The sequence below is a fragment of the Andrena cerasifolii genome, chromosome 2 (assembly GCF_050908995.1).
Source record: "Andrena cerasifolii isolate SP2316 chromosome 2, iyAndCera1_principal, whole genome shotgun sequence".
NCBI lineage: Eukaryota > Metazoa > Arthropoda > Insecta > Hymenoptera > Andrenidae > Andrena > Andrena cerasifolii.
The window spans coordinates 16564475-16583290 of record NC_135119.1 but is presented as its reverse complement, the minus strand read 5'-3'; the positions used below and the strand labels follow the sequence as shown (position 1 = coordinate 16583290).

At 43.9% G+C, this 18816-nt stretch overlaps 1 protein-coding gene across 2 annotated transcripts in view; it reads left to right on the top strand.

The window, feature by feature from the left end:
• The window catches only part of Pde9 (phosphodiesterase 9), a 155572-nt gene that overhangs the window by 123787 nt on the left and 12969 nt on the right, over window positions 1-18816 (top strand). For both annotated transcript variants that reach the window (XM_076806793.1, XM_076806792.1), the window contains exons 6-8: window positions 4661-4785; window positions 5626-5833; window positions 7430-7544. In XM_076806793.1, the coding sequence (XP_076662908.1) occupies window positions 4661-4785; window positions 5626-5833; window positions 7430-7544 (448 nt within the window). The remainder of the gene's footprint in view (window positions 1-4660; window positions 4786-5625; window positions 5834-7429; window positions 7545-18816) is intronic.

The window sequence follows — 18816 nt, the reverse complement described above, 5'->3', positions numbered from 1 at the left end:
CTCTATATTTTATTTCACAGTTGCCCTGGGGGCGAATCGAAGGGGAGCACCGAGAACGAATCTGTTCAGGACGGCGAGCAGTTTTCGGTTCCGAGGATCGATGCTTCCGCGAACGGAATGAATGCGAAAGGGGCGGCCGTTTTCGCGGAAAAATACTTGGTACCCGCGGTGCTGAACGGGACACGAAAAGGGGATTTAATTAAAGCCCATTGGCTGCGTGTTTTCATTCGTGCCCTTTCTCCTGCACGTATGTAATAACGTCGCCCGGCGAGAAACGGAAAGAGCAACAGCTGAATTTTATAAATGGCCCTCGTATGACGTTCCCTGGAAATCTCATTTTTCACCCACGGAATCATGAATCTTCTCGTGAAATACAACGGACGGCCGAGCTTGCGTAGCGTCGAATCGATAGCACGAATGGTAGGGGAAAAGCTCTTCTTTTTTTAAGCATCATCCAGATACCATTAGCGAGGCTTTCCCTTCTCTTGTAGCAGCTTGAAAGTTGCGCGAATTACACCATTTCATTTAATTTTTCTCACCCCAGCTTCTTTGCAACGGGGAACTAAATCCTTGCAGTTGAATTTCACCTACTTCCCCTCCCTGTCCGCCGGTCCAGCGTGCTCTTTCACGTTCCAGTAATATTTTACTCCTGTAAAGAGCGGAAAACAGTGCAACACGCATTAAAAGTTCGGCACAACTGCAGAACTCGTCAAACGGCAAAACTCGTGCTGAAAAGTTCGCAAGCATCATTATTTACACTGTTTTAATTTGCAGATTTCCAAGAGTTTACTCTTTCCCACAGGTATCCCATTTCTCTTTGCCCCGCGACTGATTATTTGAAATCTCGCTGACACGATAGCGACTCTCTATTATCGGTAACAATCGGCGCTCCACCGTATTTCAGCCATAAAATCGTAAATTGATTACCGTCGCTCGCGACAGCTGCAGCAGTCGCTTAAGTTAACTCGTCTCCGTTGTTCAGTAACTCGTTGCTTATTATTTTCAGCGCGAGCGGAACTACGTATCGGTTTATTGCAGGTATAAATCTACATTAGAACGCGCACCTACGAACCGATGATTAATTGTTGTCGAGCCCGTGCTCGCGCTCCCGCCACCATTACTCATTGAGAAACGTGTTAATCCCCTATAATACAGCGCCGTGAATATTTTCCAGTCCCTTCCCCTGCCGGTTCCGCGCGGCATTCATCAGCATTCCGCCGGGCCGCGCGTTTCACGCTGCTGCCCCGCTGTCCTGAAAGTGGAATAGTGTGTACGCTGCAGTCGTTGAATGGTAATTTCGTTTGCCCGACCGCGGCAATTTATGCGGTTGTTCTTGGATCTCGCTGTTAGTTAATCAACCGCCGCGACTTCGTTTAGCGCGCAATTTATGGGGCTCAGGTGTCCCCGATGTAATTAAAAAGGAAGGTTCGACGCTCGTCTCTATTACTTTTCGAATCACCGGTCTCGAAATCCCTTCGGGCCTGACCCCTTCGCGACGGCAGCCGAAGTCGGTGGTTTAATTGAATCTTGCGTTAATAACGGGCAACTCCGGCCCCGTGCCTCAGGTTTCAGGCTGCTCTCTATGCGGTGTAATGGGGATACTCGGCGACGCGCAACACTGTGCCTCCTTAGGAGTGTTTGCGAACGAGAGATCTTGTGGCACAATATTAGGTACACAGATTCAGTCGAGAGTGGTAACGCGAACGTGAAGGAAACTTTTTTACAGTAGTGTAGCTCGAGGTAATATGCCACAGTTGACTTTGAAACGCGATATCTCGCAAGTGTAAGCAGATATAGGGAAAAAGGTAAAACCGTACGAAAGTGTTACTAATTCTGGGCATTGACTAATAAATAGAGATATGTAACTTTTATCGTCCAATCAGAAACGTGCAAATACAAAAGTCCTCGGAAGTGGCATATTACACAAGTGGTGGGTAAATATGCCACAAGCTCTGAGGTAATATGCCACAAGCTATGAAGTGCGAGCTAATCGCTCAAATTTTGGGGAATCAACAATATTTTAAACTATTTAAGCTATTAGTAACTAATAGCAAATACTTGGATTCATTGAAACATAAAATATATTTGAAAAATAGCTATTTGTTACAAACTAAACAGTCTCCAGTCTCTACTCAGTCTTCATGGACCCGCTATTTGCAACAAGTAGCTTTTACCCAGTCACATTTAGGTCCTTTTTATCGTAATAATATAGTTCAAGATCATTGAAAGTTACTACCCCTTTTTACAGAACAATAGTTACCCCCAAAGATCTTCAAAGATTTTGCTTTTAAATAATGCTCAAATCCATTCGGAGCGCCCAGAATCCCATCACTAACTGAATCCCTGTCCCCTCCAATGAACCCTAATCCCAACCACGACTTCCGCCCGCAAGTTCACCAACCCAGCCCGCTTAGGCGCCTTGCGTATTGCTCGCGGAAGAAACTCTCCGTGTCCGATAAATAGACACCCATTATCGTCTCCTGCCGGCCGTTTCCGCGTCTCCCGCGAGAACGCGCACTCGAGTAGCTGGTGGCGTTGAGTAATCTCGTCGCTGGTTGAAAACGGCGGGAACAGAAACGTTACGCCTGTCGTTGCAGCATTATGTCCCAGTGTAGCCGTAATTGCGCCAGCATAATCCACTCGTTAGCTCCAGTTACGCGTAACGGTCCGTTTCGATTATGAATAAAACATGCACTTATAAAATGCAGGTCTCGCGAGCGTTACGCTCGGTACAGAAAGGACGCACCGCTTCGAACCGCGGCATTTAAATAATGAATTCACGACCGCCGAGCGGGGATGGTCTTGTAGGAGTGAAAGATAGAGGAACAGAGGAGAAAGAAGGCGAAGCGCGTTTCGTCCGGGGTCTGCTAGTGGACTCGTCGCTATGGCATATCTAGTAGACCCTGCCTTAAGCCAGCGTGGGGGCCAATCGGGGGTGGAAAGTGCGCTGTTACTTTCAACAGACGCGAATGGAGTTAGAGGAACTTGCGGACTGGTGTAATTATATCCCTCGTTGTGCGTGGTTCCTTTTCCTCTCGGTGATTTCCTTCTAGTGCGTTCCTTGTACAAAAAAAAAAACTTGGACCCTTTGTGTTAAAATGTAATTCGTTTACCGCCCGTTTCGGGGGAGTGACGTAAATTACGTTTGAACGTGCTTGAGGGAACAAGGAGAGGTGTGCTTCTGCCTGGAAAAGTGGAGGTGCTGTAATGCTATACTCTAGGGATATTCCTAATTCGAGAGATTCGTGCTTTGATAACGATGCAAGGGGAATTTCAATGGGATCGGATTACATTCCCACCAGAGCTGAATTCTGAAGAGTGTGAATTGTGAACACGAAACGTTTCCACTCGGTGGATTACTTTTTCCACGTTACGGTGGTATTTTAAACACGATCCTGCCGCGATTTCTTTCCTCCACCCAGGCTTTCTCGTGGCTCGAATTCATTTTTCATCGAAATGTCGGATCCGAGACTGAAGCTTCCGAGAACGCGTGAAAGTGACTAAAACCTTGTGGATTTCCAATATCCTTCGCTCCCCACGATAATTCCCCTTCACATATGCGCTCGGTGCGCTTCCTTTATTTTACTACCGTGACATTAGAATTGCAAATACGAAAGAATGGGGCATTTCGTTCGCCGAGCCGCGCAATATCAATGCAATAAAACGCGTGGGACTTGGATTTCATCGGCGTATCGAAATGATTTATCGAATATTGAGATTGAAATGGCGAAGACATGCGGCGCATGCGAAGGATAGTATTTCTGCTCCAGCTTCGTAAAAGCGGCTTTGTCGAAATGATAATAATACGTAGTAATTGTGTTAATTAAGTGTTTATTTAAGTTAATTAAGCAGCCTTCTAACAAGGAAATAGATTTAAAGCTAGACGATCGACAGACGAATGAAAGACCAGAAGACAAAAATTCGGGGAAAGTTAAGGAAAATGGGAGACAATGAAAGTGGAATGGAGCGGGTAGCTCGTTTGAAAGCAGAGATAGAAGATAAAGAATGAATTTCCAGAGGAAGAGAATTATAGTAGAAGGAGGATAGATAGAAGAAAGATGCCGTAAATTTAACCGTGCGATGAAGTGGAACTGCCAGATCAAGACCACGCATAGTGGGTGCTGTATTAGCAGTGTGAAAAGAAGAATTATTACTTAACAATTCCCTCAAATAAATGGGTTTATTATAACGGATGGAAAACATTGCTACCAGAGATAATTCAGTTAAACTTTTATTATTGTGGCGAATGTTATGTAGAACTGAACTGAATCTATTCTGAATTAGACCTGAGTTAAGATATTTTGCAATGCGGGCAGAAATTCAGGGTAGTGTTTGTATTTTCACAGTAACGAAGAAAATTGAAAAGGTGTGAAACTGAGGTGGTTAGATAATGTAAAACAATAAAATAAAATAAAAAATATATTAATTTAGTATTTAGGAAGCTGTAGGAAGGATTTGGAAACATTTGTTTATGCCAATTTCTTATTCTAGCAGGGATGGATATATTATATACTGATCACAGTCTTATCGTGTATACCTTTTTGCTCTCTTATTGCAATATTCCTGCGTACTAAGGGTTCCCCTCTCATGTAACGAAGAATTGGCTAAATATAAGGGGATCTAGTATGTTTAACGATCCGTTTTCGCATTTCTGTTGCAGAACTCTTTAGAAATGCGGCAGAGGCTGGCCCTCTGGACATCGTGAAGCTTTGCAAAGGGGACAAGTTCTTGAACATTTCAACTAATTTGCCGGCGAACACACCCGACACACCCTATGTTCTTCAGGTAACGATCCAGCGATCCTGTACAGCTGTCTCCGCCATTCTGGGTCCATCCTGTTCCTCCAAACCATTTCTTAGCGTTCCTCGTTAAATTATATAATGCAGTGTTTCCCGTAAACCTCTCAGGAAAGGTTGTTGGAAAAGTCTGAATTGAAACGCCTTAGCCCGGCAACTCTGCTTGCTGGGAAATGTTTTTCAAAGCTTCTCGTGGGCAGGCTTCTGTCGAGTCCTTTACGAAGACAATGGTTTTAATTATCAAATACGACTATGATCTTAATTATAAGGAACTTACAATTCAGATTTAGTAACGCCGAAAACTTCTCGAGTAAAATAAAATCCTCTGAGAAATCATTATTTTATTGCGGAGGGGGAAGAGCAACTCGAGGGTTGAAATTTTATGGTTCTCCTGCTTCCGAGGTCCTGTTCGGAATTCAATACTTCGCCGATAGCTGCTCGAGTCGATTTAACGAAGGGAACACTTCCCCTGTACCACGAGTCAATATTCCCCTAAAAATTCAATAACCAAAAATTGATCAGCGAAAAATCCATCTCGAAAGAAAACTAAATCGCTCCCCGACTAAAGATAACACAGTTTCGAAAGCTTATAATATCCAGAATATTGGAAATAGCTGGTTGAAATGTCTGCTGGCTTATTATACTCACCCTGCCAAATAAAAGCTGCCTGATCGACGTAAATCTACAACTCACTCCTTTCAGAGTAAACGAGCGATGTTTCACGTAGACCACTCTTGATCCCACCCTTTTTAACAGAAAATATACTCGGTGCACCCGATTTGATGGGGTACAGAAAGTAGGTGTGAGTTGTGCCTCTGGTCTTTTGAAGATCGTCGGAGCGCATCCGGCCTCGTCGAGGGTGATCGAGGCGGAAGTGCTGTGGGCTCTCGAGAGACGCGTGGCGGCCTTGGAACGGCAACTTCGGGAGCAGCAAGAGGCTCTGTACGCGGCGCCATCCTTCGCTCTTCGCGAGCTCAAGGGGCAGGTCGATAGTTTCAAGAACAAGTTCGAGCACAACGACCAGCTCGATTGGCTGAGTAAGTTTTGCACAGAGTACTCTTATCCCCGAGAAAACGGACGTAGCTCGACACTCGACACCTTATGAAAGATCCCCTAAACGTCGAACAATGCCACCAACACCCCTTTGATTTCGACTTCTGAGAGGGGAATTGTTCAGTGTCTCGGAGTTCCTACGTCTCATGTCACTTCACACTCTGCCCTCCTCCTTTGGAGATCCTAATGGAAGCACTAACACTCGAATAGGTTCCCGTGCGTCGAATAATTAAGCGAACTGTCAGCGAAGTTCCGTGGACTTTTCGTTTTCTGAAATAATCCTGTGAATTTCGTTAGTTGCAATACTGTATTTTTTTTTTTATGGGGACCATTATAGAAATGTCAGCTAACACTCCTTTATCCAATTTTCTTCTTTCATTCGTCGAAGCTTAACGGCCCCCGCGTCGAAGCCAATTCGATTCCCCTGAAACGCTTGTCCGGCGGGAATCGTATCAAAGATTAAAATTGAAAACTGCGAAAGCAAAGCATCCGCACAATCGATCCTCGACCATCATCCGACTGCTGTTTTCCCTGTGCTTGCACGCAAACATTGCACGCCCCGAGCCTCGCAGCTGGCCAAAGAAGCGTAACGCGAAAGGGAAAAACAGGAGCGGCCAGTTCGGAGCGTTTCAAGCTTCGTCGGTGTCCTTTCATCGCTCGTTTATCTATTTCTGTCGAATCGCACAATATGGCACGCGCTTTCCTTGTGCTTCCCAGGTAGGAAGCTGAACCTTCGCGATACATCCACCCCCATCGAGAATTCATCCTGTTAACGCGAGGATCACCGCGAGCTCGGTTCAAAAATAGACGATAAACCGGGCGTTTAAAAAAGCACCGCGCCATTGTTAATATCTCGACCCTATGTTTGCCTCGCAAAAGCTTCTTTCGAAATATCCACTCCCTTCTCTCTCCGCTTTTTTTTTTTTAAACCGCGTCCTTCCGACTGACCGCATTTCGAAAAAAACAGGAACTACCGTGCACAGTGCGCACCGAAAAATCGTTGGAAAGCCGACGATCGGACGGGGATGATGGATATACGCGCGGATAAACACCCGCTTGGCTGAATACGCCTACCGCTGAATAAATATTTGCCCATGCAAGGAACCGTCCCAGCTATTCCTATCTTCGGTTCCTAGCCAAACGCGTATATAGATACAAGGTTTCCCTACGAGTTCGCGAGCAAGCTTGACCCCGAAGTCCTCCTTTCCTCGCGGCCCGATTTGGCCCGTGCACAGAATTTTTCCACTTCCCAGCACAGAAAGCTCGCCCCTCCCTCGGTGCGCCTTGACAAAGAGGGTCGAAAGCTTCGGCACTCTAGCCACCCGCGACGAAGTCCTTATCTCCATATCGTCGCCTCGACTTCGGTCAATGGTCTCCATTTTATGCAACACACCGTAGACGCCGGCGTCCACGACATAATTGAATGTTGTGATGGTAATGGAGGATATTGGAATAAATGGCGTTTACGTGGAGTGGGAGGTAGTTCTAGGATAACTCGAAGAGTCTGGTCGATCGAGGGCGCGATTCGACTGATGGACCAAAAGTTTCCGGTTCAATCTTCAGGCTGCTGTCACTTTCAGGTTTCTACAAACAGCTCCCGGAGCCCATCTACGCGGATTCTTGCGGCAGATTGCAGTATCGCCGGAAGAGCGACAGCATGAAGCGGAAGGTGCGGGAAAAGTTCCTCAATATGTGGTGAGTCGATTGGCGAACCTTCTTTTCCGCGGCTTAAATCGTCGGGTCTTTCTGCGCGGGTTACGGCGGTACCGTGTCCCTTCTCAGGGACCTCTGGGGGTTAAAAAAACGCGCGGCAGATGGCTCGACCGATTTTCTCGCGGGGGGAACGGGAAGCGGTGAAATTAGATGAAGAAGCTTAACTTTCATCGTCATTTGTTTGTGGATATGCGGTTCTATGGAAGTTCAACTTTATGTTCTTTTCTTAGAATTCCAAGATCTTCTGACTTCCTACGGTTTCCAGATTTAGTTTGTTTTTTGCCCAATTGGTCACCGGAGTGCCGGAAATATTCGCGGAGATTATATTATTTAATCGATGAGAATGGGACCATTTAAATGTTTCATGTTACTTAAGTAGCGTCGATTTCTTTTATACGATCATTCATTTCCACGAGGAGATCATCGACGCAATTTCTCGGAACATATTTATGCCGATGCAGAATTCCTTCGATGGATTATTTTGTTACGAAGGCGATGCTACCTCGGATCCTCGTTTATACATCTAATCACTTCGACGGTGATGATTAATTTCCCGCGGTAAAAGACGTTTGCTATGATTCTCTCGAGCTCCTTGCCTAACGCTTCCATTTGCGAGTAGTGTCTGTCCAAGCACCGGGATCGATCACTTCGAGATCATTGTGACAGGCGGAGAAACGGGGAAAAATTTGCAGCAACCTTGCCTCTCTCGCGAGAAAGAGAGGAAATGGCGCAGCTCGAGAAATTAGATCGCTAAATGTCTGTTAGGCACGAGCGAAATTACTGATAATTACAGCTTCTGTTGCAGAAATGGCTTTCCCTTGAGCTTAATTTAATTTGGGGCAGCGCGCGCACTGACAGAAACAGCTTAATTTTAATAGACTTCGACTGCGCCAATAGGAGCGATCTAAAATGAGAGGAAAGGCGCGAGATAAGTTATTGTGTTTGCTGAGGGAAGGCTTTAAATTTAAAAGGATTTTTTTTAGGAATTAAATTTATATAAACGTGACTACTTTTGTACTTCTGAGATTTAGAAGTTTTGTACAAGTATCGATCACTTCTGATAAGGAATTCATAAGATTTTATTATTGATCGTTCCCGAAGAATCCCCTCAAGAATCCCCTTAACACCTTCTAAACATAAATTCTCATAGCTCCCACTATTTATAACTTTGCACCATCTACAAAATGAATTCCACTAAACTCAATCATCAGTCAACAAGAACATTTGAACTCCGGAAATATTTTAACTTTTCAACCCTCAAATCTTCAAACTTCAACCTTTGAACCCTTCGAACTTCAACATTTAAACCCTCGAATCTTCAAACTTCAACCCTTGACCCCTCAAATCTTCACACTTCAGCTTTCCATTTGTATAAATACCAACCGTTTTTCCCGTCGCATTTACGATTCACCTACTGTAGAAACTGGTGCCTTCCAAAGTAACGACCTAACATCAATTTGATATGGACGAAAGGATTTGAGCGCAGCGTTCAGTCGTCATCTAAGAAAAAGGAAGCAATTTGTGCGGGATGAAAAGGAGACTTCGAAAGCGATCCCGCTGGTCGTTAATTGCAAGCAACTCGACGCATAAGTCGGGATCGAACATTATCGCGGCGCGTGCGATTTGACTATCAATGAGCTACCGAGAACCTGTTAACCTGCGCGGCCTGTGGTACCTCGTGATGATTAAGTGCTGCTGATAATCCGATGTATTAAGCTGCTGTTCTCAACGACAATGTTGTGCGGCTGACAGCGCTCAGTCGATTCTGAGGTTCTTATCGAGACCTAGCACGACAGGTTTCGCTTCATCGTTGTATTTTAAACGATCGTCACATCATGCCTGCGAATGCCTTTGAGCGCCCGTCATCGACGTCCGGTAGGTAATTAAATTTTGGAAATGGCGACGAGAAAAATGTATACGTCACGTGTAAAAAAGGCGGTGAAATATTAGCAAACGTAAACAAATATTAGTGGATACATATTGATGAGTAAATTGAAGCAGTGGATGAAGTAGTAGCAGAGCAGATTTATTTTCTTCACGGAATCCACTTTGATGTGTTCTGTTTTAGGATATTACCATTTTAGTAAGTAGTATCGCTCTTCAGGTTTGAAAATTTTGTGCAGTTAGGTTTAAGAGTTGCTGATAATTTAGTGTGGCAATTTTCAATGTCTTTTCGTTAGTGTTCTGCGATATTCTTAGTACAAGTTAATGATTGGAGTGGATTGATTGAATGAAAACGAACAAATGTCGAGTGAATCTCTCAGTCTATGCATGAATGATCCTTTCCACTTCGTTCACCGCGCCAATGAAATGAGGATAAGCTCATTTCATCGATTTCGTGCCATTTGAAACGTACAAATCGTTGCTGTTAGGTACATTTATAACCGCGGCCAGTGGAAGAATCATTCGTCCAGTTTAAACTCTTTACGAATTGCGTCGTGTATCAAACAATTCCATTGTTGAATTTGGAATTCGCCTTTTGTTTTGCGTCTCTATTTCAGTTTTCGAATATCATTTCTCTAATAATGAACAAAAGTTCCAAATGCAAAGTAAAATAGTGTTCATTCGAGTAGTTCAATAATTAAAATCTTTCGATATTTCTCCCCATTTTTTAATTGAATTTTACTCTAAATTAACTTTTCAGACGTACCAACAATCAAGCCACTATAAAAAGTACAATATAAAAAAGAACAATAACAAGACCCATTGTTTCAGTAAAAACCAATATACACAACTTCCTGTGTGGTGTGTACATTTCGCAGTAGTATGAGTCACCCGATGGTCAGACACAAAGCTACGCAACTTTGCAGAATCCAAATGTCTGCGTAAAATAGAATCGTTTACATTTCTTTATATCCCCCAGAGATACATAAATAATATTCTGTGTTAATATCAAGGCTCTGCAGCTTATCACAGAAACAAAATACATTGAACTATATTCGAAGCAACACCCTCAGACTGCAACTATCGACCCCCCCTTCGATACTCTTGTATCAGTTACACTTTTTAAGAACCAGTAGTTTCCGTACCGGCTGAACTTTCGTTGGAGCAAGCTAAGTAGTTTGTTGCTTTTCTTTCCACGAATGAAGTTCTCGCCGCTGCGATATGAAGTCTGATCACGATTTCTATGCCAAAAGTACGACGAGATCGGGCTAGGCGATCCTTTTTCACGATGCTGACTGGCATGAATTATTCAGACGCCGTTCGAGTCGGTGCGCGATCGCGCCCGGTGTTTAGGGAGAAATAATATCGTGCAACTACCGTTTTCCAACGAGCTGACCGACGCTGGTAGTACAACGGGTCGATAGTATCGCACTGTCCGGGCTGGGAAACACGTTCCACGTGAAATCGATTCGTCTGGGCATGATGCTTGAACCATGGCCAGTCGTTTCACGCAGGGTACACCTGAAATAATGCATAACCGATTCTGCGTACCATCGAGTCGTATATTCACGCGTACAGGAACGCTTCCATTCCAAGTCCAGAAAATCGATTTCGCCGCGACAGCTAGAGTTTGGCAGATGATTTATTTAAGTCGGAAGAAAATGCCATAAATACCTTTCCTCTGAAATTTTCGCTCATCCATCGTCCTACTCATTAGCCACTGACACCGAGCAAGCTTAACCCTCGCTTGGGGGATGCAGGGTCCTCTTTGACCCATCCTAAACATCGAACTACATGTATTACTTATTATTAGTATTACTTCTCGAAGAAGATAAGGATTTATTATATCACCGAAGGAAGCGATTCTAATATAAAAAAAAATTATAGGGTAAAACGACCCTGCTTTCGACGTAGTTCAACTTATCCACCGCCCTGGGGTTAACGAAGTTGAATCAGCGCGCAAGTTTTTCTTTAATCATTCCCTCCGCACACTACACGAAAATCCAAACTTTCGGGCCAGCAAACAGACTGCAGGCACCCCCCTCGTCCATTAGTCAACTCCGTTCGACATGAAGCTGAGAAAAACTGTTTAAGAGGGGCGAGGAAACTGCTCGTTGCGCAACGAGCTGCGGACGTTACGTTCCACTTCCGATTTCATCCCCCTCTCCGTTGCACGCGACAGCGATTGCACCCGCACGGAACTCGCGGGACGGAAGTTCCGCCTCCGAACCCGGTGCCCTTTTCTCCCCTCTCCCGCTTTCCCTTCACAGCTCGCCCCTTTCGCGAAACCTCTAAAAATTCCGCGCGCGCTTCTCACCCGCCCGCCAGGCGCATCCTGCCCCGCAGATAAATGAATAAGTAATTCCGCCGCCGCCCCCTCCGGCTCCTATTCCGTTTTTCGTCGCGCGTACGCGTTAAATAACGCTGCGCCGCTATCAGCGATCAACGTGGGCCATTAATGCGCCTGGGCGACGACTTGATTTATTATGGAACTTCGTGTTCGCCTCACTTCAAGTGTGTCGCGCGTTCGAATGGAACCGGCTGATTTATAATCTACCCGAACGTGGCCGAGTGGAACAGGAAACGAATCTTCCCGCTCCTCTTCCCTTCCAACCCCCGCCGGGCGGCCGACGTACGCCGCTCGATTTGTCAATGCGTGGCGGGCTGAAGATTAGGGAAAACTGCGAGTCTCGCGTGGATGTGTGTTTTTGAGAAATGGGAAATGAGGGGTAGCGTGGTCCCTGATGGGGTTGGTATCGAAGGGCGCCCCTGTGATCGTTAACGACTGCGAGAAAGTGGATTCATAGTCGTCGTTTGTGTGACATGGTAATCTTCTTGGATGAAAGGGACTGAGCGATGTTCTGAAAGTCAAAATGACTCTCGTATGGGTAACTGTATTGCATCGAAGTTGCTATTTTGCAGGGGGGAGTGAATTCGTTGTGGGTGCTTTCCAGTTGATCTGAACTGAAGTCCTTTTGGCAAGAGTTAAGTGGCTGAAAAAGGAGCTTTTGATGTTCCCAGCTTTTTACCAGTAGAATTTTAGTAGTAGCCTTGCCCTTGCTTCTTTACCTATTCTATGTTCATCTGCCATATAGCGTGGTTCGTCCAACCCCACTATGTAGATTGTAGAAGAAAATGACAGGAGTCAGAGTGATAGTAGGACTTTTTGGATCCCTCAAACACATTGTTACTGTGCAAGGGGTTGGGGTTAAGTTGATGTCCTCCCGTCGGATATAGCGAAGGCACGAACAGAAGTTGCTCTGTAAAGTTCCGTCGACGCAGATACGATCTTCGACATGAGCTAATGGCTCGTTACAGGTACAGGTTGGCACGATAAATGGATTCGAAAAAGCTGGGCTGAATTTGCTGCTCTCGAACGGCCCTTGCCGTTTATCGTTTAACTGGAATAGTCGCGACGTTTTTCGTGTTTAAACTTTAAACATGCCAATAAATTGGACGTGAATAATGGACAGCGACAAGCTTTTAGTCTACACATGCCACGATTTAAAGAGCAGGATTTCTGTCAAGTTTTTTATTTTCACGAATACAGGGATTTGCACGCGATGACGGGAATGTCAAATACGCTCAAAAAGCGATACGGAATGCAATACGTGGACCCTGCATGTTTCAATCACGATCAAGCTCGAAAGAAAATAATGAATGAAAATCACCGAGTTTTCAAATTCTTCTGGCTTCGATAACGTTCGTGATTACTGGCATGCTTTCGAGCAATGCAGTGAAAGGGCGACCAGTAAATGACACCAGATTCGTCTGTTATTGACGATCGAAGTATAAACGCGAAACAGTTTGTATTTTTAATCGCAAATTTTCGTTCCACTAATAAAATACAGATGATTTTTTTTTTATTTGGGAACATTCCCGTTTAGAGTCATTTAACGTCTAGCAACCATTTTTCACGCAATCCACGTGCTCCCCCGTGATTAAATCGCGCAGACCTGTTTCTTTAATGGCAGAGGGAGAAAGCAGATTTGATACGTACGAATAGGGAGGGTCGGGGTCCATGATGAATTGCTCGGGAGTCGACAGTGCTCCGAAATTGAAGAAAAATCGTCCACTACGAAGAATCGCCCTTGGACAGTGAATTTCCTTTAACGAAAAGAGGGAAAGGTGGGAGAATATTATACCGATCACCTCTTCTAATTACTTTCCACGCCGTAAATTTTTACGCGCGTGTTTTTTAAAAGCCATTCGCGTGCTTCATGCATGCCCGCTGTTTTATGGGACTTTAAGGATTCGTAAAGGAAGAAAGACGGTAGTAGTAGGACAGGAAAAGAAACTTTGGAGAAGGAACAACGAAGACGAGTGAACATCATTGAGCAGATTTTCATGATGATATTTATTGAAAGGTTCAGAAATTGTCCCATTATTTTCCTTCTAAGTAATTCAAATTGCTTGTAAACGAAGAGGAAAGATATCTGGGGTGGAAGTTAGATATTTGTGATGAAATACAGAACATCCTCCACGTCAATATTTATTCCTAAAGTAAAAATTAATAAGACGTTCTCAATTTATTGGGTTATCCTACGATCAAGCACTTTTGCAACTCTAAAAGTTGCAACACAGGCGCCAAAAACGAGAACTCGATGTTACAGGAACAGACCTGCTTCTTTCTGTTGCACAAAGAAGGGTTTACCCGAGGATTAGATTAAAGTATACACACAAAAGTGAAGAAGGTTAATTAATTCCTCAATTGCATAATTCTCTTCACAGAAAACTGGCGCGCTTAGCGTTTACTCTTCCCTTCCGCGTTCTCGTTATTTGTCTCGAATAATTAACTTCTTCAGCGCGCCGTAAAAGAACACGGCTTTTATAATTCACCCGTCACGAATAATTCCAAGAATTACTCTGCCAAATACAATCTTCGCTCCATAAGCGTTCGCCGCGAGGCGCGACTCCATTAATCTTGCCAGCTTGGATGATTAATAAATTCCAGCGCGGGGTAATAAATTATTGAATAGACTCTCCTATCTCGGATAAACATTAATTTCCATTCGATTTGTTTACTATGTAACGAAGCATTCGCGTTGCGCGCAGATTGCGCGGCTTATCGACTACCCCGGCCTACGTGTTTCAAATGCCAGTTACGTTCAAGTAGTTTTAACAACCGAGGAACTTTGATGTTCCTGTCCAGGCATTTAAATGTCAAGTTATAAATAAGAAGATGCTGCAGCTTTTCAGCGCGACGTCGGTGCCGTTGCTGCCGATGAATCGCGGCGCAGGCTTCTTCGGCAGTAAAACCTCGTTTCGCCTGCAACAGAAATTCGATGACGGGGACCTTGATCCGATAATGACACCCGTGCATCCGCGAGCGACGAGGGAGCCGTCTTAATTACTCGATACATTGCCGCGGAAAAGATAATTTATTCGATACCCTGTCGCGAGGCAAGCTCCTATAAACGGGGCACCGAATTTATTTCGCGTAATTATTCCGTTACCGAGCCGACCGAGATCCCCCGAAATTGATGGAAATATCAGTCGGCTCCACGTGAAAGAAAAAAGCCATCGACCCACCGGCGAAATTAATCGACTCGTTAAAATTAATTAATCCAGAGCTGGAACGGTTGGACATTACCATTTCAATATATCTTCCATTCTGCTTCCTTGGCGACAGTTCAATGCAAATGCACGCGTTCCCGGTTGATCGATCCGCCATGAAAAACGCCGCTGCCGGCTAATATAATGGAGTAGGCGGACCACCGACGAATTTATTAAAATCTGGCTCGATCTGAATAATTCGAAATGCCAGCTGAATGAAACTCTATCGCCAGCAGGACACACATCCCGTTTGTTCGACGACCGGTGTTCGCTGATTATTTTTATACGCATCCGGGCTATGTTTCCAATCGGTTTTCAATTAACCTCCTCGTTGAAGAGTGGCCGTAGTTTTCGCGTCGCTAGAGGAGCAACGATAACGAACAACGACACAGCGAGTTTCCAGTCCTCTGCGCTGGCCACGGTCAAAGACACTCGAATCACGTTGCGCTCTACATTTCAAAGCGCTTCAACTGCACGCACGTCATAGCGTTTGAACGCGGACCAGAAGCGATATAACCAGACAGCGGCGAAATTTTCGTGATTTTCTTACTTCAAACAGAGCGGGCGGATTCCTCGCGTGCAGGAACGCGAGGGATTGACGCGTTCCTTGAACTTCTCGCCTTCAAAGCGTCCTGTTATCTGCAAGGCGACTGAAAAAACGTGTCGAGAATTTTGGAGAACTTGATGCTCGCTGAGACGAGTGGAGCGCATTCCATGCAATAACCCCTGACTGTTTATTTCCGTATCCTGTTCTGTATTACTACATACTTGCAACGAGTGCGAGGTGAAAGTTGAAATTTAAAAATTGGAGAATAAGTTGCTTATGTATATTCCTAAGATTTAGCATATTTGTTCTCGTCAAGCAGGTTAAAAAGGATGATAAAAGCTCTTCTCTCGCTCCTAAATAGTAAGATTTAAATTGCTAATTTCTAATTTACTGAAAATGCTTTATTTCTAATTTACAATTTAGAAATGATTATTTAATTTTCAGGGGCTTAGAAATACCCTCGTCGTACTCCTGACACTGTGCATTTTACCAGACAGAATCACTGATTCGAATGCCCGCCATTATTGCGATGCATTTCGCCTCATTTTTATTTCCCGTAATTGCCTTGCGCGTCGTGAATTCCTACGTAGCCCCTTTAAAACGCATTGTCCTCCTAGCACTCTTTATGCATTCACGCTGCGACGATCTCGAGCCGCACGTTCGAGATCGTTTCGTGAGCGATTAAGTTGGTGGCCCGTTGGGATTTTCGCAAATTGAATTCTAACGCGGATCGTTTTCATTCCGACCGCCAGGGAATTCACTTGTCACGCTCGAAATGTGCCCGCTCACTGGGAATTCGCGCGATAATTCATTACGTTTTAATTAAGGCATCTCGCTTGCGTCACGATGGAAACAAGGGATGATAGAAACAGGAATGATTGTATCTGTGAGGTTCAGTTTGCTTAAGGGGGAAGCCCTATTTAGGACGCTAGGAATAAGGTGATTCTTGGGAATTTTTTTCTAAGAAACTGTTAAGCGGATCTTTTCCAAAGTTTCAGGGTATTTTAGTTCACATTCCAACAATAAAAATTAATTTTTTCGTTACAAAGTGTTCGGTAGAAATGGAGATATAGGAACACGTTCGTTAGAACTCGCGCGCCGGAGTTGCAAATTTGCGATTGTAATAGTGGCCCAAATTCTTTCCTGAAATAAAAAAACCAAGGTTTTTCTTATTTCTAGTATAATCACATTGTCGATGGACCTATAACTTTGATAAATAAATTGAATCGAACAAGTCTTTTTCCATAAATAGTACGAAATATCTTGGAGCAGAATCGTAACTTTTTCTTTCAAGTCCTACCAATTTACCAACTTTTAACTTTTTTCCCGTTTGTTAGGTTCATCGACACTGCAATTGTACTAGAAATAAGAAAATCCTTGGTTTTTGTATTTCAGGGAAGAATTGAGGCCACCATTACAATCGCAAATTTGCAACTCCGGCGCGCGAGTCCTAACGAACGTGTTCATATATCTCCATTTCTACTGAACACTTTGTAACGAAAAAATTAATTTTTATTGTTGGAATGTGAACTAAAATACCCTGAAAGTTTGGAAAAGATCCGATCAACAGTTTCTCAAAAAAAAAATTCCCAAGAATCACCTTATTTCTAGCGTCCTAAATAGAGCTCCCCCCTTAAGGAGGCTTAGGACTATTGGAATCTGGAGAAATCGATTTTTGTATTATTTCTAATTCTGAAAGTGCCATGCTTTGTGAACATTTACAACAATGTTTCGTGAAGAAATTCGAACAATTACGGAAATTATAGCGTTGAACGTAATTGAGTGCACCGTCGAGTAACGGCCTCGCAGAGCGGTATTGGGGTAGGGGACTACACTTTGAAGCTGTTTATCTCGAAACTACATTTTCAAACACGCGGTACATCATAACTCTTGAACGAATGAATATTTTCACTTAAAATTTTAACTGAAGCTGCAGAATTCCATTCTCTATCGTGCGGAATTTCCGCATCAACATTGGATGTTTGTAAAACATTTTATAACTGATTAAAGACGATATTTTCCCATAAAAATGTGGGGAAAATTCATTCGCGTGTAACTTTTACAATTTTTGTTTAAATTCGCCCAGAAAAATTTCACAAGATAACTATTAGCGTAGAAATTACTCACCCCGAAGCATTTTGCTTTTAGATGATTCGTTCACCTGGGACTATGTACACCGATTACAGCTGCGCGCTGCGCGGGACCATCTTTAGCTTCAAATAACTTGAATAATTTTCAACATTCTGACAATTTTTTTCATTTTACATTACTTGTAAAAGCGTACATAAAAAACTGTGAAAAATGCCCGTATTGCGATTATTTGGTATCTAAGCAATCCAAGCGGCAAGAAACCGTCGATTTCAGTCGTTCAATAGTCCTATACCCCCTTAAAACACTATTCGACAGTCACTTCTCTGTCCACAATAATACGGCCCTTCTTCGGCTAGAAATTGGAGACCTTCGAGTGGATACGAGTCCCTGCAATATTTCCAGAGATAATGCCACTTTGAAAACAGTCTTGAAAGGGTCGACGAAAAAGGAGCAGAAACTGGTAAAGGACAGGGGAATATTCGAGAAAAAGAGACGACGATGGAGTTCGTAGTGGGGAATTGAGAGAGGAACTTAAATGTCTTCATTCTGCACGTTATTATTATGTTAATGCATTCGATGGACGGTGTGCTTGTGATTCAGGTTGAGAAAGTATTTGAATTGTAAAAGGAAAGTATCTGTCTTGTGATCTTGACAGGGGAACGTTGAAAATTCGACGAACAGCAAAAGTCACATCGATTCCTTCGACGAGTAACAAAACCTAACTCAAACGCATTTCCTGCTTCTTCCTTTTTCCAGGGCACCTTCATTTTCGTTGTGAAATAAAACAGAAAATGGCCAACCTTTCACGTCGGTATTTACTCTGTACCGAGCGAAATCCCGATTATCACCTGTACAGGTCCTCCTCTCCGTGGAAAAACGCGAATCGATTTTCGCGTTGGAAGAAAGCAAATAACTAGAGCGGATGTGCTGTGTGTACGAAACAAGAACCAGCCAGCACATCGATCGGGAAGTACATAATGCAAATCTTGCAAATCGGTCGTTGCTGGAAATCCAATGAAAATACAGTGGTTTCGTTCGAAAAAGCGCAACAAGCCTCAGTTCTTCGTGTACAAAACAGTAAAACTAGAACGTGAAACGGTTGTAGAATGGCACAGTATAAACGACTGCATATTTTTGCCTCTTCGATTTCTAGGGTAACTACGCCGCTTGTTTGAA